The sequence below is a fragment of the Carassius auratus genome, chromosome 31, assembly GCF_003368295.1.
Source record: "Carassius auratus strain Wakin chromosome 31, ASM336829v1, whole genome shotgun sequence".
Classification (NCBI taxonomy): Eukaryota; Metazoa; Chordata; class Actinopteri; order Cypriniformes; family Cyprinidae; genus Carassius; species Carassius auratus.
In genome coordinates, this window is record NC_039273.1 from 19,049,884 (window position 1) to 19,076,866 (window position 26,983).

General features: G+C 38.7%; 1 protein-coding gene across 8 annotated transcripts in view; it reads left to right on the forward strand.

Annotated features, from left to right (window-relative positions):
- LOC113050734 (tensin-1-like) overlaps window positions 1-26,983 on the forward strand; it is a 108,521-nt gene that overhangs the window by 57,994 nt on the left and 23,544 nt on the right. For 4 of the 8 annotated variants that reach the window (XM_026213995.1, XM_026213998.1, XM_026213999.1 and 1 more), the window contains exons 3-12: window positions 7,906-7,943; window positions 16,315-16,380; window positions 17,200-17,246; window positions 17,657-17,828; window positions 18,380-18,430; window positions 18,519-18,641; window positions 20,357-20,421; window positions 20,518-20,601; window positions 21,173-21,285; window positions 21,411-21,471. In XM_026213995.1, coding sequence (XP_026069780.1) covers window positions 7,906-7,943; window positions 16,315-16,380; window positions 17,200-17,246; window positions 17,657-17,828; window positions 18,380-18,430; window positions 18,519-18,641; window positions 20,357-20,421; window positions 20,518-20,601; window positions 21,173-21,285; window positions 21,411-21,471 — 820 coding nt within the window. Of the gene's footprint in view, window positions 1-5,411; window positions 5,567-7,905; window positions 7,944-16,314; window positions 16,381-17,199; window positions 17,247-17,656; window positions 17,829-18,379; window positions 18,431-18,518; window positions 18,642-20,356; window positions 20,422-20,517; window positions 20,602-21,172; window positions 21,286-21,410; window positions 21,472-26,983 lie in introns of all 8 variants that reach the window. The other 4 variants (XM_026214000.1, XM_026214001.1, XM_026213997.1 and 1 more) reach the window with 4 other exon arrangements.

The window sequence follows — 26,983 nt, forward strand, 5'->3', positions numbered from 1 at the left end:
GTCCATCAATTAATTCGCAGCTGCATACCAGCCTATTGCATGTCAGGCTGATTGACTGCACAGCGGCAGCCGGCAGGCCAGAATGACCGTCAGGCCACCAGGAAATGTCCTGGTGCTCCCGATGGCCAGTCCGCCCCTGGGTATTGTTATTGTATAGTATTGTTATGTAGTTATTAAATATTTGTATATTAGAAATCATTTGAATAATAAGCACAATCAACGTTTGTGTTACTCTTCCCCTACTGGTTGTATAGTTATTAATCCATCTCGAGCAAGTTTGTTAATTTTGTATTGCAGAACTATATTCTGCATATTCAAGTTTTCCTTTTCCATTTCTATTTTAGAAATTTCCAACTCTGCTTTTCTTTTCTGCAGCAAAATAACTTCTCATTGAAGTTCAGCCAGCCCTGATGTAGCCTTGGTGGTTTCCAATCCTCTTTCCTCAAACGAACATCTGAAAACAAAACAAATAACCAGTTAGTTACCTCACAGTTACTGTAGTATTGAACGAACAGTTATACAATGTTATATATATATAAAATCTAATAACCTAGATGTCACTACCTTGGGGCTGTATTACTGGGAATGTGGCTTGTCACTCGAACATCTTCCCAGTTATGAGTTGGTAGGCTGAAAAGTATTATCATTATTATTATTATAATAACCACTTACGAAAACAAAATATGTTTTACAAACTGCACGCAAAAAATGCAATTTATACATATGTATGTAATTTAGGTTGTAGCGCTAATTTGCACCTTGTACCAATTTCACTGTGTCAGATAGGTCTTGTGGCGGTGGCCCTCCTCTTTTACACAACAAAACAATAACATTGTTCCATACTGTAACGCCACGCCAGCAGAGGGAGCCCTCACCGGAGTATTGACTGTTCACCACTCCTTCTGCTTCTACAGTCATTTCCTGTCACTTCCAATGACATTCATTCATTCATCTACTCCACGTCTGAGGCAGAACACGTTAACCATGTCAAGATCGTCCTCACTCGGCTCCTGAAAAATCACCTGTACATCAAGGCAGAGAAATGTGAGTTTCACATCAAGCAGACATCATTTCTGGGTTATCACATTAGTCATCAAGGTGTTAAGATGGACTGCCAAGGTCAAGGCAGTAACGGAGTGGCCCCAACCTTCCACTATCAAGGAACTTCAGAGATTGCTGGGATTTGCTAACTTTTACCGAAGGTTCATTAGAAACTACAGCATGGTTGCAGCACAATTGACATCACTTCTCAAGGGGAAACCTTCCAAGCTCAGGTGGAGTGAGGAGGCTAGTCAAGCATTCAATGTATTAAAAGTTACATTTACCACGGCTCCTATCCTCAAGCATCCTGACTCCAACTTACCATTCATCGTGGAAGTAGATGCCTCGGACTCAGGCATTGGAGCCGTACTCTCTCAGCGCCATGGTCAATTGGGTAAACTGTACCCTTGTGCATTCTTTTCCAGGAAGTTAACGGCAGCTGAACAAAACTATGATGTAGGGAATAAGGAACTCCTGTCTATGAAAGCAGCAATAGAGCAATGGAGGCACTGGCTCGAGGGAGCAGTCCACCCGTTCCAAGTGATTACTGATCATAAAAACCTGGAGTACATTAAAGGTGCAAAACGACTCAACCCTCGCCAAGCTCGATGGTCCCTCTTCTTCACTCGCTTCAAGTTCTCAGTGACTTATCGCCCAGGAAGCAAAAACAGTGAGGCAGATGCTCTATCCAGGCAGTATGATCTCCTCATTGACAACAAAACCACAGAATACATTCTTCCTTCCTCAGTAATCATTGCCCCAATTACTTGGGATATCATGGAGGAGATTCAATGGGAACAGATCCAAGATCCAGCTCCTACCAACTGCCCCTCCTAACCTCCATTACGTTCCACAAAGTCTGCGCCCCAGAGTCATTCAGTGGGTCCATTCCTTAGTCAGCTCTGGCCACCTAGGTATCTCTCGCACTCTACACCTGGTACGTAACTCATTCTGGTGGCCTTCAATGTCCAAGGACGTCACTAATCTCGTCAAAGCTTTTCAGATTTGTGCTCAATCTAAGACCCCAAAGGAATTACCCTCTGGACTCCAGCAACCTCTGCCCATTCCACAACGTCCCTGGTCTCATCTCTCAATAGACTTTGTTACTGACTTACCGCTGTCCCATGGTTTCACAACAATCCTTGTTATCACTGACAGATTCTCCATGTCCTGCCGGTTAGTCCCCTTGAAAGGACTCCCCACCGCCATGGAGACGGCACAAGCTATGTTCCACCACGTGTTCAGGAACTATGGATTCCCGGAGGATATAGTCAGTGACAGAGGTACCCAGTTTACATCCCAAGTATGGAGAGCATTCTGCAAACAGCTGGATATCAACGTCAGTCTCACTTCTGGTTATCGTCCCCAAGCCAATGGTCAGGTGGAACGCTTGAATCAGGAACTAGGCAGATACTTACGGTACTATTGCAGCAGAGAACAGCAATGGATGACTGGATTCGTCGGAGCGAGAGGGTGTGGGACAGAGCTCATGTCCGCCTACAACGAGCTGTCAGAGTACAGGAACTCCAGGCTAACAAGCGACGTCGACCACATCCATCCTACCAACCAGGACAATGGGTCTGGCTCTCAACACGGGATCTCAAGTTGCGGCTACCAAGCAGGAAGCTCAGCCCATGGTACGTTGGCCTTTTCAAAATTCTACGAAGAATCAATGAAGTCACGTACCAATTAGAGCTTCCTGCTAACTACCGTATTTCTCCCTCCTTCCATGTCTCACTGCTGAAACCGGTCAACACGGATGCTGACCCCAATCATGAGGCTCAAGAGCCACCACCGCCACTGGACATTGATGGTGCTCCGGCCTACACGGTCAAGGAATTACTGGACTCGAGGAGGAGAGGGGGTCAGCTCCAATATTTTTTGGACTGGGAGGGCTATGGACCTGAGGAGAGGTCATGGGTAGCCGCCAGCGAAATTCTGGATAGTCAACCAGCGCCACGACCACAGGGACGTCCGTGCCGAGTGCCAGGAGGCACTCCTAGGGAGGGGGGATTCTGTAACGCCACACCAGCAGAGGGAGCCCTCACCGAAGTATTGACTGTTCACCACTCCCTCTGCTTCTACAGTCATTTCCTGTTTGGGACTATTTAACATATGCTAGCATGTCACTTCACTGCGAAGTATTGCCAGTTAACCTGCCTTACCAAGTGTTTTCCTTGTGAGTATTCTGACTGCCGGTTTTATCACGATTCTGCCTGTTACCTCGTTCACATCTGTTGGATTGCCCCTTTGGATTTATTGCTTGATTGGACTGATGTTTGTGTTTGACCTGTTCGCCTGCCTATTTGTCTCTGTCTACTGGATAACCCCTGTGTATGTTGAAAGATCGACTGCCCTTACGGTTTTGACACTCTGCCTGGTTATATGACTCTGATTGTAAGATCTTCCTTTAATAATCTCCTGCAAATGGATTCACATACTGCCTCAGCCTCTGCGTTACACATACCAATCGCGATACCTTTTTGATACAATTTATCAGGCACTAGTATAAACTTTACTCACCTGTTTTTCCGGATTCTTTATTATTGTTTGCTATTTCTTTTCTTGAACTCACCACTATGTTTTATAGCGGCTTTGGAGAATGTTTTTTTCTTTTTGTGAATTTTTCTTAAATAATTGCCTTTTCGTCCTCTGTCCAGTTTGGTTTACGTTTTTTGTTTTCTGTTATGTTTGTACTCTCCATAGAACAAATATATTAATACAAGAGTGATTTTAGCAAGGGTTTGTCTTTGTGGTTCGTTATGCTCTGTTTACTGTTAGAGGTAGTAACTATAGCAACCGCGGCGATCTTTGTCATTTGTTGTCAGAAATTACTGTGAAATACTTTGTATAAACACTTAGGTAAGGGTGACAGTTAAGAGGTTTCTTGCAACGCTCTTAATGAAATCCCTTACCTCAGTGATTTTTTCGCCCTCAGGGAAACCCTCACTTAAGGAGTTTCATGCAAATGGGCACAGGTCAACGTGTAGTCTAACTCAATTGTCAGGATTTAGTACGGGGACTATGGGTGCTGCCCGTTCTGAGTAAATCTTTGGCTCTATTATTACAGTTTGTTCTGAATATTGTTAGTAACATATTATTCTCACTTCATTTGTGAGTGGGTTTCCTTTGTATAAGATGTGCTGTTTGCACTTTCTTTGTTTCTGTTTTGTGCACTGCCTTTTTGCAGCCTTTCCTGTTGACAGTTTTTTAATATGCATAGGTTGGGCCTGCAAATTCCTCACCTTTTTGTTGGTTGTCTCCATTTTTCTTTTTCGTACAATAAATTTGTGCTCATTGTTGTTGTCACTTATTCCACAGACCAGCCTCTCTCAGTGCATTTCTGTTGATTTTTCTCTTGTAGTCCTGTTTTAATTTATAACACATTTACAACATATTACTTAACATATTTATCATTTGCATCTTAATTCTAACTGAACAAAATTGCTGTACATCTTGCTGCAACACTAATATTTATCTGACTGACTAGCCATCTTCTTTCCCTTGGTTAACAGTTTGACTTCACAGTTTTAACACATAATTTTTAACACATAAACTTGGGATAATCCACACTTAATTTTTCAGTTCTAGAAGTGTCAGTGTTGTAACCAGTCCCCCCCCCCCCCCCCCATCTCTCTCTCTCTCTCTCTCTCTCTCTTTTAGTCAGGATGTGAAGCTATCCCTTGCAAAAATATAGTGTCTGGCAAACTCCTGTGGCAATCACAACACATTGCAACATGCAAATGAGCTTAGTGGCTAAAAGTTTGTAGAAAATTTGCAGCAGACATTTGTGGCAAGCCTGTGGTGAACATGAGTGCAGTTCAGATGCTTTTTTTAATGCAAATTCAAGGTATTTATATATCCAACCCTTCAATTATCTCTTGACATGAATACATATTCTAATACAGTACAAATCTCAACATTGTGTGTGGTATTTCTAAAATTATTTATCTTCAACATATAGAACTGCGAGAAATAAATTTACACAAAAACATGAACTCTGATATAACAAATTCAACTGATCAATATTAAATATTATGAATATTTAAATTCTATATCATTTTATTCATATATCATTCAAATATACATATATATTATTTTACACTTAACCATTAAATACTATAAATGCATTCATTTACTTGTTTTCTATTCACATATCCTATTAAGCATGACTACTCCCCTACAGGCATAAGTTCACTTCTTTGTTGAATTCCACGTCTTTCATTTTCAGATTATCTGAAAATGAACTGAAAAAGAGAGTGAAACTAAACTGTATCATGGGGTGACAGAACATTAGGCATGTGTGATTCATTTCATTGCTCAGACTTTATTAATTTTAACTTAAATGCTGTTGATGTCTTGTCATACAGATCACATGATTCTTAAAGTCCCTCCATGAGTTTGTGAATGGTGAAGCCTGGGCCTTCATGCTGGAACCTCTCAAGATTTGTTACAAGCCATGTTTTTAAGACTGCCAATGACTTCAGTATCAGGGGCAGGCTTAATTCTCTTTCAGGATCAACTGGTAAATAAATGAGTTTCTAAACAATCTATATATACAGCTGATACATAATATGAGCATGGCTATTCATCTAATCACATCTAACATCATCAGCAGACAGCATATATACTTACATTAAAGGTATACTCCACCGCAAAATGAAAATGTTGTCATTAATCACTTACCCCCATGTCATTCCTAACCCATAAAAGCGTAATTCTTAACACAATTTAAGATATTTTGGATGAAAACTCGGAAGCTTTTAACTGCCAAGCAAGTTACACTGTCAAAGTCCAGAAAAATATGAAAGACGTCATCAAAATAATCCATCTGCCATCAGTAGTTCAACTGTAACAATATGAAGCGAGAATATTTATTTTTTTTACACAAAGAAAAAAAAAATGACTTTATTCAACAATTCCTCTCCTCTGTTTCTCTCCGCATCAACATAGCGCCATTTTGGAGAATACACAGGCAGCTATGCTCTTCTGTATCATTGGTGCCAAAAGGATATGTTTTTCACATATATGCTTTGATTTGAAATAAAACCGCGCAGCCTTGTGGCACGGCTGACTCAGAAGAGTGTATGCTGAGTGTATGGGTGTATTCTCCATAATGGCACTACGGTGATGTGGAGAGAAACAGAGGAGAGGAATTGTTGAATAAAGTCATTATTTTTGTTTTCTTCGTGTACTAAACGTATTCTCATCGCTTCATAAGGTTATGGTTGAACCACTGATGGCAGAGGGACCATTCTGATGACGTCTTTCATACTTTTCTGGACGTTTACAGTGTTACTTACTTGGCAGTCTATGGGACAGTCATAAGCCTCCCTGTTTTCTTTCAAAATATCTTAAATTTTGTTCTGAAGATGAACAAACCTTTTACGGGTTTGGAACAACTTGGGGGTAAATAATAAATGACAAATTTTCATTTTGGGGTGAAGTATTTCTTTAAAATAAAAGCCTCACTACTTCTACATCAAAGTAAATATAAAGTATAGGAAAGAAAAGATGGACACAGATTAAATATGATTCAAGAGTTAACTGATATATTCAGCCATGGTCAGAATTATTGGCACCTTTGATAAATATAATCATAAAAGGCTGTGTATCTGTATTGTTTTTTCTTTTGATATTTCATTAAAACACACACACACAAACACACACACAAATCAAACAAGCAATTCAACAAGTAAAACAAATGAGAGGGGTGTCACATGATGAAATAAATGTTTTCTCTAATACATGATGGCCATAAATATTGGTATCCCTAGAAATGTATATGAGTAAACATCTCTGAAGTATATTTACATTTATATTTACAATTTGTAGCACACCATGGTGACTACATCAGGACAATCCAAAACAAACATCATGAAAATTTATCAAAATCAACCATAATAAGGTTCTGCCATGGCCATCTCAGTTCCCTGACCTACACTTCAGAGGAGAGTATATCAACTTCAGTACTTGGGAAACTGAAGTATCTGGAAAGAATCTGTAAGGAGGAGTGGCCTCTGATCTTTTGTCAGGTGTTCTGTAAATTCATCAGACATTATACAAAAATACTTTGTTGTAATCTTGGGAAAAGAAGGTCACAAAAAAATATTTCATTGTGGCCAGTGTGTTTTAGGTAAAAACATTTATTTCATAAGGTTTTACTTCAAATGAAAGTTTACATTTTTGTGAATTTTTTGAATGAAAGATCAATAGGATTAACAATTCAGATTTATTATCACAGGCTTGGTGCCTAGACAGACAAACAGATAGATACTTTGTATTTGTTTCTTAACAAATTTGATTTAGAAAAAATAATTCAATTACATGATTCATGTAGATCTGAAGATCTGTCACATTACCAGAACTTCAGTCATATCTATTGACATTATGACATAAATTTCATGCTATTTTCATATTTTTCTTTTATTTATATAATTTATTATAAAATAAAAGTACCTCACTTCAGAGAAATTCACAGATTTTAGGTTGCTGCAAATTTGCCGCAAATTATCAATAAATTATCCGAGAAAAAAAACAAACAAAAAACGTTTTTGCAAGGGATATGCTATTTAGTGTTACAGTCTAAATAGTGGTAGACACTGTTTGCACCAAACATACATAGCAACAAATAGCATCTTGTTTGCATTAAGTACAAATAGTTACATGCTATTCACATAAAGTGTAAATATGAGTAAAAGGATATTTTACTAAAAAGAACAGACAAACAAAAAAAGTGATAAGATTATCCATACAAAGACCTTTTATAGTAGATTGGTACAGTAAAAATAAATGATTGTATATTGAATCTTGAATGTATGATGTATGATTACATTTAATGCATTTTCTTTGCTTTTCCTGCAGAGTGCAAGTTGTCCTGCCATAAAAAATGTGAGGTAAAGGTAAATTATGGAACTTTCTTTCTTTCTTTCTTTCTTTCTTTCTTTCTTTCTTTCTTTCTTTCTTTCTTTCTTTTCTCAAAGAAGGATGTCTTAGTATTCTCTAACTGTGTATCATGATATATTTTGACTTGATGGATTTTATACAGTATATGCTTTTTATTTCAATGACCTTCACTAACCTCTGTGTGTGCATGTGTGTTAGAATCCCACTTGAATGTAGTGTTGTTTTTGGCAGCCTGTTTTAATTTTAGTCTAGTCTTTGTGTGAAGCTGACATTTGAGTTTTTATTAGTTTATTCATGCTCATTCTCTTTTTAGTCTAGTCAAGTTTCAGTCAACTAAAAGTCTGAGCATTTTAGTCTCATTTTAGTCAGGATTATCCATGGCTATTTTTGTCTAGTTTTAGTTTACAAAAACTGATGACATTTTAATCTAGTTTTCTTTGACGAAAACTGATGACATTAAAATTGTATTTTAGTCTCTTTTTAGTAATACAATTATATTTAACCCAGTCAATATAGTACAAATACCTAGTAGTATAGACGAAACCAACATTTTCTTTTAGCCAAACCCATTTCAAACAAGGTTATTTTATTATATTACTGTTACCTTATAGACTCATGAATACATCCATTTCAGACAAGGAAGACACTCTGATTTGAATTTACAACATTTATTTTACCAACCAAACATGTTAGAAGTATGCACACTTAAATGTAAATAAAATAAATCAAAAACATAAATAAAAATAAATAAATAAATACATCAAAATCAGTTCATTTTTCTCCCAAAGACGAACCCAGGCTAGCCGACCATCGGCCCCCTAAGTCCCAAGGCTGATTTATATTCGACGCGTCCGCAAGTTCGTTTGGTGAGCACAGAAAATATGACGTCATCGCGGTGTTGACAGTGTTCTGAAATTTTCGGTTTCTGAGATAAATGGTTTCACGCGGAGCATACATTATTATTCATGAGTTTCCTGTTTTGCGTTAAAGCAATTCTGAAAATATTAGTGCGTTGTCACTGAAACATAAATGATTTTCAAAAAGTTATGTTTTAGCATAGAATGACATTATGCTTAGTATATTGTCGTTTTTATTACTATTGTTAATATGCAAAATAATTGATTGTGTAATGGTTAGTGTTTGTCGTAATGATTTACCTGAGGGTTATACTCCAAATGAGCCTACAACAACTAAGCATTTTTATAATATTTTTATTTTACATAAATAAGAGTCCTTAAAATGTGTCATATAATAACTTTTCCAAAATGTATCTGTTGTGCCATAATAAAATGTATGATGATTATTCTGTGTAATTCCTAATTGTTTGCAAAAATCATTCAACAAAAATGTAATCCTCGGCTCGGTGTTCATCTTCAGTTCTCTCTTCACAGCAGTTCAGTCAGTGTACTGTTTGAGCCGGGATATTGTTTGTTTGAACTCAGAGGGAGTGTCAGCCACACTAAAAAAGTTAACAGCTTAAGTCATTTGTGGATTAATGCGTATTGGAGACGAGAACCATTTAAAACGATTCAGTTCCATTTGGTGAACTGGTTCAAAAATATCCAGTTACATCGAATGATTCTTTCATAAACTGGATATCACAAACTGCTTTGTTTTGAACTCACAACAGACACGGAAGAGAAGACTATGCTGAATAAAGTCATCGTTTTTGCTATTTTTGGACCAAAATGTATTTTCAATGCTTCAAAAAATTCTAACTGACCCTCTGATGTCACATGGACTACTTTGATACTGTTTTTCTTACCTTTCTGGACATGGACAGTAGACCGTAGACACAGTTTCAATGGATGGACTGAGAGCTCTCTGACTAAGTCTAAAATATATTAAACTGTGTTCTGAGGATAAAACGGGTATGGAACGACATGAAGGTGAGTTATTAACTACATAATTTTGATTATTGGTTGAACTAATCCTTTAAAAATGTAAAAACATTTAAACATTGTATAGAGAATAGAAGAAAATACAGAACATGTAACCAAAACTGTGATAGGTTTAGTGTAAATGTTGAGGTCTGTAAACATATAGATCAACCTAATATTTCTCTTCAACTGCTAGATAAAAAGGATATAGAGATCTGTATGAAGTCAAGCTGTATGGGGCCCCACTACAGTTCATTTTCACATAGGGCTGAAACGATTAGTCGACATTATCGACAGTGACGACAATAAAAAATAGTTTTATTATAAATATTTTTGTATTCTGGTATTTTTAACTAATTGCAAGAGCTGAATAATCAATTAAATTCTACTGATTAATCAGTGAAATAATCGATGATTCGTCGATTAATCGTTATAATTATCGTTAGATTAATAGATTATCAAAATAATTGTTTGTTGCAGCCCTATTGTCACATGCACCACTGAGTATTATAAACATGTCATAAATATTGGTCAGCTGTTGTTGTGTATAGAGAAAGAGAGGTGCGCATATATTCTTTATCAGAAAGATTGTTCTACATGGAAAAAGGAGCAGTGCTACCAGGAATATGGACATATTTTAGAAATCCTTGAAAATTAACATTTGATAGATTAATATTATAGATTTGGTAGATGTGAAGTGTTTGTATTATGAACGTGTTCTTGTCATGATACTCAACACACATTTTATTTTAAGGCAATAATAAAATATTTTAATGTCTAGTGTGTTTTATTGGTATGTCTTTGTTTTGAGTAAATTACTAATATAATGTGTTATTTGCTGTGTTAATTTTTTCAATGAATTGTTTAAAAATAGCAGACTTGTATCTAGTAAAAACAGTAGGTGAAGAATAAGGCTTTTGTAAACTTTTAAGTTGTCCATGCAATCCATCCACTAGTGCAAAAGCTTGTGTAATGTATTATGAGAGGAACATTGAAATGTAATATGAAAATCTTCCCTTCTGCTGCAGTTGTCAAATGTTGTTCTCCATTCAACATATTTGAACTGGATAGAGATCCGACACGCACACAAAATCCATCAATAATATCAAACCTTGATAAATCTGAACACAGTTGTGAATCAGAAAAGGGGAAAGCTACCTTCATTTAAAAACCTGAAATCCCCTTTTCCTTTGCTTCCTGACACTCATTCAGTGTTGTACCAAAAACGAAAGAAAAAATGTAAAATTCATGGATGTCAGTACATCCTAGGCAGTATTTTCAAACCAGGAGAAGCCACAATCCATGTAGGGCTTCTGTCATTGGGAATCAGGCTGCATGGTTGTGACACGGGATGACTCGAGAGTTTGAGGGCACCGGGTTCTGGATTGGACTCTGAAGATTCCCTGACTGGAACAACCTCTAAGGCTCCTGGGTCAACAAAGCAGGAAAAATACATGGGACCAGCAAAACAGAAAGCTTAGGTTGAGCCAGCAGGGCAATGATCCTGGGAGGAGCCAGCAGGGCAAGGTTCCTGGGAGAGACAAAAAGTGTGGACTGTTCAGTATATTCAGTTACCACCAGGGTTCGGTCCTCCAAGACCACTGGACTTGGGACCACCAGAGTCAGGTACTCCAGGACCACTGAACTTGAGACCACCTGAGTCGGGTCCTCCAGGACCACCGGCATCGAGACCACCAGAGTTGGGTCCTCCAGAACCACCAGACCCTGGACCATCGGTGTCAGGTCATCCTGGACCACCTGACTTGAGATCACCGAAGTCGACTTTGCTGCCCTCTTCCTTCTCTTCCTCCGCTTTAGTGTGGGAATGGATGACAGCTATAGATGATATAGATGAATAGATGATAGTGCTGGGCTTGATTAGATGAGTGAAGTATGGGAGGGACGGTCCTTGCAGATGGACTCTGGTGATTAACTTTACCCTCCTTCTGGAGCTGCAAATATCTGGAGAAGTTCCAGAAATCCAGACACTTCATCAGTTCCATATCCCACTGCGATAGGGGTTCATCCAGACAACGATTAAAAATTACCTTAAAGGTGCTGTAGGGAACTTTTGCAAAAAAAAATATTTTTTACATATTTATTAAACCTGTCATTATGTCCTGACAGTAGAATATGACACAGATAATCTGTGTAAAAAATCAAGCTCCTCTGGCTCCTCCCAGTGGTCCTATTGCCATTTGCAGAAACTCCATCGCTCCCGGTAAAAAATAACCAATCAGAGCTGCGGTCCGTAACTTTGTCTGTGTTCAAAATGTAGAAAAATGTATATAATAAGCGAGTACACCATGAATCCATTTTCCAAACCGTGTTTTTGGCTTGTCCTGAATCACTAGTGTGCACCTATAATAAGTGTTTATATTCGGACTATTTTAGATTGCTTCGGGGGTACCGCGGTGGAGTAACCCAGTACCTTTGTGATTCTTCATAGACATAAACGGAGAGAAGTAGTTCCTGCTACGATGTTCTTCCGCAAGACGCAAGCAGTTTTGTTTATTAACCTCTAGAGCGTCAAAAGATCCCTACCGCAGCTTTAATGCCTATACCTTGAACACCCAGCCTCTCTGCCCCAGTCCAGAATCGGACAAAGGCCCGTAACACATTTTTCTGGTCATTCACCATGGGTTCTAACTCCCTCCTGTGATTAAAGAAATATGTGCAACAATTATTTTCTTTGGTAAAGATAACTATTATGTGCCATCCACATGTGCAGTGACTTCTAGAAAAGGGACCTCTTGTCATGATCCTGCCCTCGTGTCCTTGATTTTTCCTAGTCTTGAGGCAGGATCATGACAGACCCTTGTTTTGTGTACAAGCGCATGGCCTTGTCTTTGGGCCATGTGCTTGTGTTGTCTCGTTCCCTTGCCCCGCCCCCCTTGTTATCCTAGTCGTGTCGTGATTGCCCTATCTGTGTCACCTGTCGTGTCTTAATTGTTCCCCCTATTTAGATCTACTAGTGTGCTCTGTCTTGCGTCGGTTCATTGTACTACTTATGTGTTCTACACTTGTGATTGTACCTCTGAAGTCCCTGTATAACCGTGAGTGTTATTTGTAGTTAGTGTTCTCTAGTTTTGAGTCTTTGTTTATCTTGTCTGATCAGTCCTGTTTAGTATTTGTTGTATCTGCCCTAGTCCTGTTTTCCCCCTCGTGGGTTTTTGTTTTCCCCTTTTTGTCAAATAAATCCTGTGTGTACACGATCCCTGTCTGCACTTGAGTTCCTCCCTTGCAACCCTGACAGAATGAACCGACCACAATGGAACTCAGCAGACAGGAGGCAATGCTGGATGCCCGTGCCAGCAACGTTGAGAGCTGGCGTGCCCGTGCCAGCAGCGTCGAGAGCTGGCGTGCCCGTGCCAGCAGCGTCGAGAGCTGGCGTGCCCGTGCCAGCAGCGTCGAGAGCTGGCGTGCCCGTGCCAGCAGCGTCGAGAGCTGGCGTGCCCGTGCCAGCAGCGTCGAGAGCTGGCGTGCCCGTGCCAGCAGCGTCGAGAGCTGGCGTGCCCGTGCCAGCAGCGTCGAGAGCTGGCGTGCCCGTGCCAGCAGCGTCGAGAGCTGGCGTGCCCGTGCCAGCAGCGTCGAGAGCTGGCGTGCCCGTGCCAGCAGCGTCGAGAGCTGGCGTGCCCGAGCCAGCAGCGGTGAGCGTGCCCGAGCCAGCAGCGGTGAGCGTGCCCGAGCCAGCAGCGGTGAGCGTGCCCGAGCCAGCAGCGGTGAGCGTGCCCGAGCCAGCAGCGGTGAGCGTGCCCGAGCCAGCAGCGGTGAGCGTGCCCGAGCCAGCAGCGAGGAGCGCTGGCGTGCCCGAGCCGGCAAAACAGAAAGCCGTATTCAAGTCTGCAGTCGTGAGAGCGGAGGAGGGAGCCGCGGCCGACTCTGCAGCAAAGACTCTTGTACTGTCCGTCTCATCTCGTAAGGAGATGCCTATTGTCCTAGCTGCTAAAGCATTTTCTGATTATTTGTCCCGTCTTGTCCAAATTTTAGAAATCCCCGTCAGTCCTGTTTTGTCCCCTGACCCTGTCCCCAGAAGTCCTAAGTGTCCAGCTGTTGTCTCCCCGTGCCCAGCTGATGTTGTCATGAGTCCTGTTGATGTGGCCCCGTGTCCTGTTGATGTGGCCCCGTGTCCTGTTGATGTGGCCCCGTGTCCTGTTGATGTGGCCCCGTGTCCTGTTGATGTGGCCCCGTGTCCTGTTGATGTGGCCCCGTGTCCTGTTGATGTGGCCCCGTGTCCCGTTGATGTGGCCCCGTGTCCCGTTGATGTGGCCCCGTGTCCTGTGGTCCCCCCGTGTCCAGTAGATGTTGTCCCCCCGTGTCCAGTAGATGTTGTCCCCCCGTGTCCAGTAGATGTTGTCCCCCCGTGTCCAGTAGATGTTGTCCCCCCGTGTCCAGTTGATGTTGTTCCCCCGTGCCCAGTCTGTCATGTCAGTCATGTCCCGTGTTTGATGTTCCCTTGAGGAGCGTCTGGAAGCCGCTCCTTAAGGGAGGGGTTCTGTCATGATCCTGCCCTCGTGTCCTTGATTTTTCCTAGTCTTGAGGCAGGATCATGACAGACCCTTGTTTTGTGTACAAGCGCATGGCCTTGTCTTTGGGCCATGTGCTTGTGTTGTCTCGTTCCCTTGCCCCGCCCCCCTTGTTATCCTAGTCGTGTCGTGATTGCCCTATCTGTGTCACCTGTCGTGTCTTAATTGTTCCCCCTATTTAGATCTCCTAGTGTGCTCTGTCTTGCGTCGGTTCATTGTACTACTTATGTGTTCTACACTTGTGATTGTACCTCTGAAGTCCCTGTATAACCGTGAGTGTTATTTGTAGTTAGTGTTCTCTAGTTTTGAGTCTTTGTTTATCTTGTCTGATCAGTCCTGTTTAGTATTTGTTGTATCTGCCCTAGTCCTGTTTTCCCCCCCGTGGGTTTTTGTTTTCCCCTTTTTGTCAAATAAATCCTGTGTGTACACGATCCCTGTCTGCACTTGAGTTCCTCCCTTGCAACCCTGACACCTCTAGGGACATCTAATTTGTTTTGAATAAACTGTCAACCTCCATTGACATGCGACTTGACATATGCAGTAACTTCAGACAGCTCATAGGCAATAATAGTAATAAAAAGAATAATAATATTATGTATAATATATAAGATCCTATAAGAAAGCACACACATACAAACACAAACTTGCATATGTGGTTTGCAGGGACAGGGAAGTTTTGTCTTGGTTCTCTCTGGACTCCATTCCCATTAACCTTTTTTTTTTTTTTTTTAAATGGCACCAGTTTGCCATTAAATGTTTATTTTGAGCTATATTTGTACTTTAATGACAGGACGTAATCAATATACATTAATGCATTTGATAACCACAGCAAATTACATTGCATTCAAGGAACACATCAGTTTTTTTATCGATTTGTGCTTCCCCTGGCAATCGAACCCATGACCTTGGCACTTTTTTCACCCCACTTCAAGCACTGGACAGGACTAAGAAGCTTTGGAGAAAATTCAGTGGTCTGTATGATTTTTCTGTAACCACATACAAGGATGAAATTGTGTTTGGAAAAGAAACTGTTTGCAGTCTTAGTGAGTTTGATTTATGCACTTATAGTTCATACTGATGATTAAATGAGGCAATGAGCAGTTTAGCACTTATTCATATTAAAACACATTCCCATCTCAAATTTATCAGTCCCCAATCTTAGTGACTATGATTATATTATTTAAAACAATTGTATTATTTAAGAATTTTGTTATTTAATATACATTATTAGTGAATTATTGGTGCACAAGGTTTAATTCAGATTTTGTTTTTATTATTGTTGATAAAATAAAACCCATCATTACAAACAGTGTCATAGTTCAACAAGCGAGGTTACACAAAAAGAAGATACAATATTTTGAAGAATTTTGTAAACCAAACAATTGATTGTAGCCAATGACTTCCATAGTGTTTTTTTTGTTTGTTTTTTTTTTTTGCCCTACTTTGGAATTCATTGTCAACTGATTTGGCTTACCAGCATTCTTTAAAATATAATCTTCTTTAGAAAAACTTGAGGGTGAGTAAATGAAAAAAAATTTTCATTGTTGGATGAGCTAGCATGTGTTCACAGATTGTCATTCTCATTCACAGAAGAAAAAATAATGTTGTTGTCTTTTTAGTGATAAATATTCATTTATTTAATAAAAACAATATTATTTTATATTCTGATCAGCACTTCTCATTGGGTTAAGTAATTAAAGATTAAGAAAATGTTTCCTTCACACTACAGACAGTAGTAAAAAAAAAAGTGGAATATTTGTGGCCATACAGTACTGAAATTGGACACATTTGATGTTTAATGTTGAATTAGCCCTTGCATATCTGTGTAACTGAAATTTCTAAGTACAAATGAGTTTTTCACAATTCTATCAGACAAGGTAGAGCAAGGAAAGCTGTTAAAAAATATAACTGCAGCATTCAGTCAATTTGTTTCTCCCTTTATCTTCTCTTTATATCTGCAGGTATCCACAACCTGTGAATCTACAGCAACCACAACTACTACAGCAACTACTACTAACTACAATCAGGTAAGAATCAGACAATTTGGCCAAAGACTAAAAAAAAGTGTTGTGGTAACACTTTAGAATAAGGTTCCATTAGTTAATGTTAGTTAATGTATTAATTAACATGAACAAACAATGAATAATACATTTATTACTGTATTTATTCATCTTCGTTAATGTTAGTTAATGAAAATACAGTTATTCATTGTTAGTTCATGGTAATTCACAGTGCATTAACTAATGTTAACAAGCACAACTTTTGATTTAAATAATGCATTAGTAAATGTTGAAATTAACTTGAACTAAGACTTATAAATGCTGTAGAAGGATTGTTCTTGCTTAGTTCATGTTAACGAAAGTAGTTAACTAACATTAACTAATGGAACCTTATTCTAAAGTGTTACCAGTGTTGTTGTTGTTGCTTTAGTGGGAAAATTATTTGGATTTCAGCACACAGTTCCAAAGTTTTTAGCAAAAGCATAACTTTGACTATCACATACAGTGGTTATTATTATTCAGTTGTATACAGTATTTGGTGGTAAAAGTTTGCAAAAGGTTTGAGGTTTTCTTTAAAATATGTTATTGTGCCCCTTTAGTTTTGGTTTTTAGAGTTATAGCAATGAAAATTGATTAAGTTTTGCATATGTTCTCCAAATGTCCTTTGGTAATGTAAACAGTGTGGCAAAGAATCATTACAGACCACATCTGAAAAAAGAATTGGTTATATCTGTTATATTTATTAGATTTTTTTAAATATGTATGAAGGGAAAATTACAGATGTTAAAATAGATTGTGTGTGGGTGTGTGTATGTGTGTTTCTGTCTCTATATCCTCTATAACTAGGGTTCTACAAAGTCTCCCAATATGGACTCGAAACGAAGACCATCCAGGTATGCATGCTATTTATACACTGACATCACATCCTGGAGATCTTTAGACAAATAATTTCTATAAATCATTTTATCAGTGCATTGGATGCTATTGATTGCTGGCTAGTAGAGTGCTATTATGATCTGGATATTTGTATTTTGGCTTGGATCACATTATAGCAAATATTTCATAAGATCAATCAGTAAAAGTTTTGTTTCTTTGTGACTAAACGAGATGATTCCATATGTGTTTGGCGTGTGTGCTTTTGCAATAATAAGCTATGTCTGATACTGTATCAATTCCACTATCATCTGAACACTTAGTTACAATCAAAAAATATATACATATATTCAGAAGAACATATTGTTGAAATAAGTTACCTGTATCTTTTATTTAGTGTCTAGCATTTGTTACTTGTCTTCCATCTAAGGACCCTAAGTCTGATGGAGAAAATGGAGGAAAGTAATGAGGTGGACCTGGTCTACATCACAGAACGCATCATTGCTCTGTCCTTCCCTGGTGCAACAGAGGAACACAGATACAGTGTACACCTGAGGGAGGTGACTAGCATGCTCCGTTCTAAACACCAACAGCACTATCTAGTAAGTATCCTCAAAATTTTACAGCAACTGACAGCTCCAAAAGAATCTTTCAAAAATGTTCTAGTGGATTATTTATGGTGAACTAGGGTTTTCTCTGTATGAATATTAATTAGTCATAATGTGATCTGAAGTGACACTCTCCTTCTGTGAGGATGTTAGGGAATCTCTATGTAAATTATTGTGCTTGGTTAATTTAGACTTATTTAATTAGTCTTATGCTTAGACTTGAAACTATGCACTCTAATTACAGTTGTTGCATATGTTGTGGATATGTTAACAGTTAGTTTTCTATATACTTTTAGTTTAACAACATTAAACTGTGCACATCCATTTTAGGCATTATTTCCTTGCTTCATCCATTCAGTAATTTCAAGTCCTTGATTGAGTGGGGTGTTCTTGCATATTTTATTTTATCAGGTAATGTTAATGCTATGACCCTTTTGCTGAAGAAGAGAATGTATACAGGTTTGGAATCAGGATAAGTTTAAGGGAGGATGTACTGTCTATGACTATGAGCAAGTAATCTTTGAACATTTTGTTTCCAATTTCAGCTGCTTAATCTCAGTGAATGGAGGCATGACATCACCAAGCAGAACCCAAGGGTGAGTTTGTTTTTTTGTTTGTTTGTTTGTTTGTTCCTGTCAGCTTGTGGTCTTAAAGTTGATTCATGCTTGTGTGCATTTATGACAGGTGCTGGACTTTGGATGGCCCGATCATCATGCTCCTGCTCTAGACAAAATTTGCAGTATCTGTAAATCGATAGACACCTGGCTTAATGCAGACCCTCACAATGTGGTGGTACTTCACAACAAGGTAAACATCATATCATGTCTGGCCTTGGGCACCCAATCTCCAACTCCTTTGTTTTGCATGACTGGTCTGACATGCTGTCACTGTTATAAAAATAATTTGCTGCCTTAAGTTGAATCCCATTGGCCTTTCAATTTAGATTATATTTAACTGATTTTATAATAAGTTGAATCTCACATAACAGTTGCCATGATTTGTTGATTGTATCTTTTTTTTACATGTTGTACAATTAGAACTGAATTTACAATGAAAAGGTTGATATTCAATATGATTGGACATACAGAAAGATACTTGTCTGTCTTATCTGTCTAATCAGAGAACTGTTTTTTACACACCGGCTTTCTAGTTAGGTATAGAAGTAGTAAAATTACATAATTCATTTGCATCTTATCCTGCATGAATGGCTCATGTGATTGGCACAAAGTACCCTGTGGTCCAACAAGCCAAGACAACATATTTCAGATATTGTCATTTGGGCCTGACAAGCAACAACCATTCAGGTGAATGGGAAAACCAGGTCCATTCAAAGCACTTAATATCAAGGGAATAGTTCACCAAAATTAAATAAAAAAATGCATCATAATTTACTCATCCTTAACCTGTTTGCTTTTCTGTCCTCCGCAGAACCCATAAGACGACATTTTTTGAGACAAAAATAATTGTCTTTGTACAGGCATCTCAAGCCTAGCCAACATTAAAGGGGTAGTTCAGCCAAAAATGTAAATTAAGCCATAAATTACTCAACCTGAAGTCATCTTAGGTGTATATGACTTTCTTCTTTCAGAAGAATTTGGTTGGAGTTATTTTGTCTTTGATCTTTCAAGCTGTTGGATGCAACTCAGCAGGTGATACACTCCATCGTTCCATGAGAAGTTTAATAAAAAAGCTCATCCATTAAAAAAAAATTGTCTCACATGGCTCCGGGGGGTGAACAAAGGCAAAGAAAAATATACATATTCAATCCGTTATCACTTTAATCTAGCTTGCGCTCACAGTTGTAAACGAAGCAGTTCCAGGGGGAATGACGTACGAGGTCAGCTTTGCGCATGCGCCATCAGAAGTGACACATACGGAAACGCAACGGAGAGATCAGAACAAAACAACGGTCACTAATTAGAAGTACAAAACGAGGATTTGTAAAGAAGAATATAGGAGGATTTTGATATTAGCCAAGAGGAGACTGGTTTTCCTTTGCTCCTGTTGACAAACGTTGGTTTTAACGAGACTCAACGGTGCATGCGCAACGCTGACCTCATATGTCATTCCACGGAACTGCTTCCATTTTAAAAAAGTAAGCGCAAGCTAGATTAATGTGATTATTTCGTTTTGAACATGGATATTTTTCTTACAAAAACACATCAATTCACTATGGAAAACATTTGTTCACCCACCGGAGCTGTGTGAGACACTCTTTAATGGATGTGATTTCTATTAAACTTCTCATGGACCGATGGAGTGCAACACCCGCAGAGTTGCATCAAACAACTTATAATTTTTTAAATAACTCTGACTTGATACATATGAAAGAAGAAAGTCATATGCACCTAGGAAGCTTTAAGGTGAGTAATTTATGGGCTAATTTTCCTTTTTGGGTGAACAAACCCTCTAAGAAATAGGACATAGTAAACATATAACCTGGCTGAAATGCCAAAATGACAGTGCCTACTTTGTTATAATTTTGCATGTTCTCCTTGATAATTTGGCAATATTTCTTGAAGGGAAACTGGGGGAGAACTGGTGTTGTGGTGGGTGCCTATATGCACTACAGTACCTTATCAGCCAGGTAGGATATGTCTGTATGAAATGTGGTGTATTTAAGATACATTAGAGAGTACCATGTATTTGTTTAAGTGTTTATATTTGGCATTCATATTTTCAGTGCTGACCAGGCACTGGACAGGTTTGCCATGAAGCGTTTTTATGAAGATAAAGCCATGCCCACAGTCCAGCCTTCCCAGAGGAGGTCAGCAATGCACCACAAATGCCCATTTTGACTCTACACCTAAATATTCATGCAGACTTTTACATACTGTTCCTGGAATCAATATTGCCTGCAGAACCACACTGACAATTATTTGTTTTTGTTTTCTTCTTCTTCATCTTCATCTTCTTTGAGAGAAATGAAACATTTTGCTTTAGATATCTGTAAATCACATCTTTTCTTATTGCAAAGTCTGAACTGAGTCGATGTGTTTGCGTTTCGGGGATTGAACCAGCAGGTGCTACCAAAGTACATGTGCTAAAACTGGATTTGTAGTGGAACATAAAAAGATGTTCCTGATAATTAGAGTTAAAACTAGTCATGATGTCATGAAGTTTCAACTACTGTAGTATGAATAATGATTAATAATACCTACATTCTCTAAAATATGTGACATATTAATACATTTTATGTTGATTTGAAGTTTAAGTAAGAGTAACACATATATCATATACAAATATTTTCTCTTAATGGCTAAAATATTTTAAATTGTTATTGCATTTTTATATATTGTTTTTTTTTTCATCTTTCCCTTCCATAATGCTGTGTATAGATATGTGCATTACTTCGTTGGTCTCCTTTCTGGCCACATAAAAATCAACAACAAACCCCTGTTCCTTCACCATGTCATCATGCATGGCATACCTAATTTCGAGTCTAAAGGAGGTGAGTGCACACACTGCTACACATTCAATTCATGAGCGCAATTTGATGTCTATGTTTATTATAATATTCTGAGAGCAAGCAACTGTAAAATCAGTGATGTACTGTAATATATCTAACCATGTCAGGTTGCCGACCCTTCCTCAAAATTTATCAAGCAATGCAGCCTGTATACACATCTGGAATTTAGTAAGTAAACTGCTTCCTAGTTTGATTGCTGAATCATTTTAATGCCTAAAGTGAAGTTGTGATCTTGTTATCGTTATTGTATACATTGTATGTAAAGTATATAACATATTGATTGTTGTAATGGACATTCTATGGTTTCATCTAGCTTCACTTTCATGGACTTTTAGTTTGTTTCTGTTCAAAAGTCCTTTTTCCTTCATTCTAGTTCAGAGATGGGCAACGTCAGTCCTGGAGGGCCACTGTCCTACAGAGTTTAGCTCCAACCCTAATCAAACACACCTGAACAAGCTAATCAAGATCATTAGAAAGCTACAGGCAGTTGTGCTTGATTAGGGTTGAAGCTTAACTCTTCAGGACAGTGGCACTCCAGGACCGGAATTGCCCAATCCTGTTCTAGTTCCTACCAATCCTTAGTTGCCATGGTTTCTGAGTTGATTGTGTCATTCTGTTCAGGTGTTCATCATTTACCTTATTGGCTCTGTGTATTTAAGGCTGTGTTCACACGTGGCATTAATATGCAACCTGTATCTGGATGTTGTCTACATATTCATTGAAAAGATAAGCGTAAACACTACTGATCTGAATGTTATCCGATCATCATGTCCTGGTCCAGCAGTAGTCGAAGCCGCATTGTGAGTGGATCTCAGTGTAATAGAAAACGCAATCCAGCCATTGTGTGTGGATCATAGACTGTATAAAATCATGAACGTAGTGTCCCTGACGTCACCGGTAGACTCATTGGGAGAGTTTTTGAAGCTCAAAGTGTGCAGAGCAGGTCGGCACCATCTTGGCAGTGCGTCACTGTGTGACTCTCCCGGACAATCGAAAATGGGCAAAAAGGTGGGAGCTGGTTGTTAATAGAGTTGGGTCCGAGTCCACCTTTGTCGAGTACGAGTCAAGACCAAGTCCACAAACATTGAGTCCAAGTCCGAGTCCGAGTCCAAAAGGGGCCGAGTTGGACTCAAGTCCGAGTTCTTAAAGGCCGAGTCCGAGTCGAGTCCGCCCGAGTCCAGAAAGTAATTAAATTAAAAAAGATTATAAATTGGTATTGTACATTTTTACATTCTATTAATATTTTAACCTTTCAACCCATTAAACCAATGGCAATATAAAAATGTAATAAAAAAAATACCACTGTTACATCTAGTCATTGCCATTGAACATTTTTATTTTATGTCAACAGAACTAGTTTCCTATCAAAAAAGGTTTCAAAGGTTTTATTGTATTACAAGTGCATGAAAATACAAATGAACCTATTTTATTATTGTATCACACTATATTGTCCTCCAGTTAAAGATGACATTTCAGTTATTTAATGCCTCTCCCCCACATTTGACAGAGGTAAAGTGCAGCCAATGAGGAGATCCTTAATGATGACATTATGAATTTCTTGTTGTCTTGGAGAACTTGCATCATAAAGTAGCACTGCTTGTTTGGTCAGTTCTGGTCTTGCAAATCCTGCAATGCTGAGCTGTGCAGCATCTGTTGGTTGCTGCTGCTGTCTTTGGTAGTCGGTTGCATCGGTTTTCGGATCACCAGTACACTGAACCGAAAACCGTTTCTTTCGGACGCGTCCGATTTGAGAACCGATGAACTGATGACACTGCGCATGCGTGTAATTTTTCAAGTATTTTGGTAAACATCGGAAAGTGTGATAAAACTATAAAAAATATTTTTTTTTATAGTTTAATAAAAAATAAAAATATATTTTTTAATAAAAAATAATATATATATATATATATATATATATATATATATATATATATATATATATATATATATATATATATATACGGTTTTTTTTTTTAAGATAGGGGCTACATGTTTCTAATCTGTATATTGTAGATTATGTATGGGCCAAAGGGGTTTTCAGGGAAGTTGGACAATAATTAAGACTCTAAAGACTCCATGTTTAATATGAATAAGGGATGATTTATGAAATATCTGTACTGTATTTATAGTTAATGATGACAGATTGAGTTTGTAGTAAACAGAACATGAACACGAGTAGAGCAGCTGATGATACTGAACTGCAGCATGTGCCGGTGTCCTGACATTTTATCCTACCCTGTCAGATTTTCCTACCCGGGTTTTGAGCGATTCTCGTTCTCGAGTCAAGAACCGGTTGTATCAGTTTTCAGATCATCAGTAAACTGAACCGAAAACCGTTTCTTTCGGACGCGTCCGATTCGAGAACCGAGGAGCTGATGATACTGCGCATTCGTGATTCAGCATGAAGCCGAATGACTCACAGCGCGTCTGAACCGAACTGATTCTTTTGGTGATTGATTCTGAACTGATTTTGTGCTAATGTAATGAGTGCGGGTAAACCGAGGGCTTGAATGAAGGGCAATCTGACGAAACGTAAGTTCATTTAATAACAAATACATCGCAATGGATTATGTATCCGGTGAACTGTTTTTTTTTTTCCAACCGGTTTATTGAATCAAACCGTCCGAAAGAACCGGTTCGCGGAAATGAATCGAACTTCCCATCACTAATCCACACTGATATCCAGTGAGTGGTGCGTGTGTTTCGTCTGCAAGCATGAGACTTCTGCCTGCCGGTGAGGTGCAGTAAAATGACAGAAGGGGAGACATTCATTAATTTATCATTTCAATTTTATAATGGTTTTATTGTTACACATGACGTGGACTCGACTGTACTCGGAATATTTTCCGAGTCCAAAATTTTCAAGTCCGTGTAAAGTCCGAGTACAAATTCACCCGAGTGCGTGACAAGTCCGAGTTCATTCAAAATTGGACTCGAGTCCGGACTCGAGTCCGAGTCCAAGTTCGAGTACCCCAACTCTAGTTGTTAAAGCCATGCCCACTTAGCTCAATGGCAGTGTCAGCAGGTGCAATCCACCTGAACATCGTGTGTATCTGAATGATAAAAATGCACATATTGAGTGCTCATTCCCAGAGACGCGTAGAGCAATTGTAGTCTCTTTTAACTTTTTTGCATTATTGAGACACTGTTTTTGCATTATTTAGACACTGTTTTCCAAATGAATGTTGTTCAGTGCTTTGACGCAATGTATTTTGTTTAAAGTACTATATAAATAAAGGTGATTGATTGATTGATTGATTGATTGAACTTTAATATTCATATACACAAGTCCATAATATGGACTCCATATCGATATTTAATTCATTGTACAGCCCATTAAAAAATAGCCAAATTCTGTGACGTTCTGCTTTATGTAACCAGTTTCATTTTTGACTGGATTCTGCGATTCAATCGCTTCGCAAACACAGACAGGGTAAATTTATGAATGAAAGTGTGAATGTTCTGACAGAAAACGAAGTTGTTACGTATCCTCACACTTTAAGTAAGAAATCCTTGGCCTTTTCTAGTGGGTAACGGTGTATCATATAGACTACACCTCTTAGCAGACGCGTTTTCATGCGAGTTTAGGTTCGACACTAGGCTACATAGTTTTGCTTAAGGTAGAATGATGATGCTAATTATATATGCATGCCACGTTCTGAAACAAACGTACACTGTTTTGATAACGTTAATAATGTACACAATTTTAACGTAGCATGCCTATGATGTAATGCCAACTGCACACATACACATGCTTAGTCTTGGGATTCCATAACTTCCCTTGATCATCCTCACAACTTATTGCTTGTAGCCATTTTTTCCTCCTTTCCGGTTCTGTATGTTTATTAGGAAGGATATAGAACTTCAATTCATAATTTGTTAGTTTATTGGAGGTACAGAAAACGACACAGCAACTCTTCAGCATGATTGTCCTGTGTATTTCAATTGTTGCCAAGGCAATGTTTTCCCCCACGGGCTAAATTCACATCACATGATGGGGCGTTCCTGGGGGCGTTCCCAGACCAACCGTCTGTATGTATATAATTTAAACTGATGAGTTATAAAAAAATAAAAAAAATGCACTCCCCTCACAGTTGTCATGAAGGGCAAAATTAGCTATATAGACCAAAATAATTTTTTGAACCAGGCTGTAAACGTTTTTTTTTTCTGCTGTAAATTGGGCATTTTAATATTGGGAGTCTATGAGGCTGACTCCCTTTTGCAGCCAGCCTCTAGTTGCCAGTCGGTGAATTGCAGTTTTAGTCACTTCCTTGTTGGCTTTACGAGTGAGAGCAGGAGGTTGCTGCCAGGCGGCAGGGAAGTCGACCGGAAGTTGAAGTCGGCCGCGTGCCACCATCTTGTAGCAGAACTTCACTTGCTTTAGCATCCCATTGACATCACATTCATTTTGGCGTCACTTTGACAGCGAATAACTTTACATCTGAGGCGTTTAAAGACTCCATTTGTCCATTATTTATTTCTAAAGATACATGACAGTGTATAAAGTGCTCCATTACCTTCTATGTTACATTATGGCCCCGTAGAAACAGTTTTTGTAAAAATAGGCTAACGATTGCGTCATAACCACTCGACTCTCTGTCGCACAGTAGAGAAATTACCATACAGACAGGAGGAGAAGCTCGCAGGCAATTAACTTAATATGGCGTACTGGCGTTACATTTTAAAATACTATACAAAATAATTAATCAGAATACTTACTCCTGCTCACTCACGCCAAAGAACTCCCCGCTCAAGCTCACCGTCTCTGCAAGATTAACGATGGCAGTTTGCACGCACAGCTACTAGAAGATTTTCATCCGTCAGACAGGTTGCTGACGTCATCCAGCTTAGTTTGAGTCTGCGCGTCAGAAACGGAAGTGCTAAAAAACGCTAAAAATGGGCTTCACTCATCTCAATTGAGTTCCAAAGGGGTCACTGTGTCAATTTCTTTTACTGTCTATGGTTGCTGCTCAGTCTGGATTCGCAGATCGACATCACGCAAAACACCACCCCGTTTCTCGTGAACTGTCAGAAATAAAGACGGAAAACACCCATCACTAGTGAGATATTATCTTTGATTTGTTAAATGTCCCGCGACTGTAAATGCTTTTCAAAAGAAATTCCACCACTTAAGTTTGACATTGCACCATTCTCTGCAGACTTATTTAAAAATTACTTATTTAAACACAAAGACAGATCCAATTAGAAATTCAGCAACTTTTTTTGTGCATTTAACAGCAAATTTGTGACAACAATATATAACAAAATATCTTTACAAATGAATAACTTATGACACATACAAATTATTTTGTATCCATTCACAGAATACTGAATTTATGGAGTTCATAGGTTTATTTTAATGTGTTATTTTAATCAGTTAGATTATTAAAAAATAAATAAATCTTTACATGATTTGACATTAAAACAGTTTTATTCTGTTCTTTGTGATCTGTAGTGCCGCATTCAACTTGCTTTGAAGAATGTTTAAGGGTGTATTCACACCAGGAAAGTCCACTAGTTCACTTGCTTTGGTCTGAACATTTTTGAAGATGAAGAAGTGCTGCAAGACTGTTCTGGTGGAGAAAGCATGCTCTTATGTGCGCCTACCATGGCATACTGACAATGGCGCTGTCAGGGCCGGCGCTAGCCATTTGGGTGCCACACGCCTACATTTCCTAGC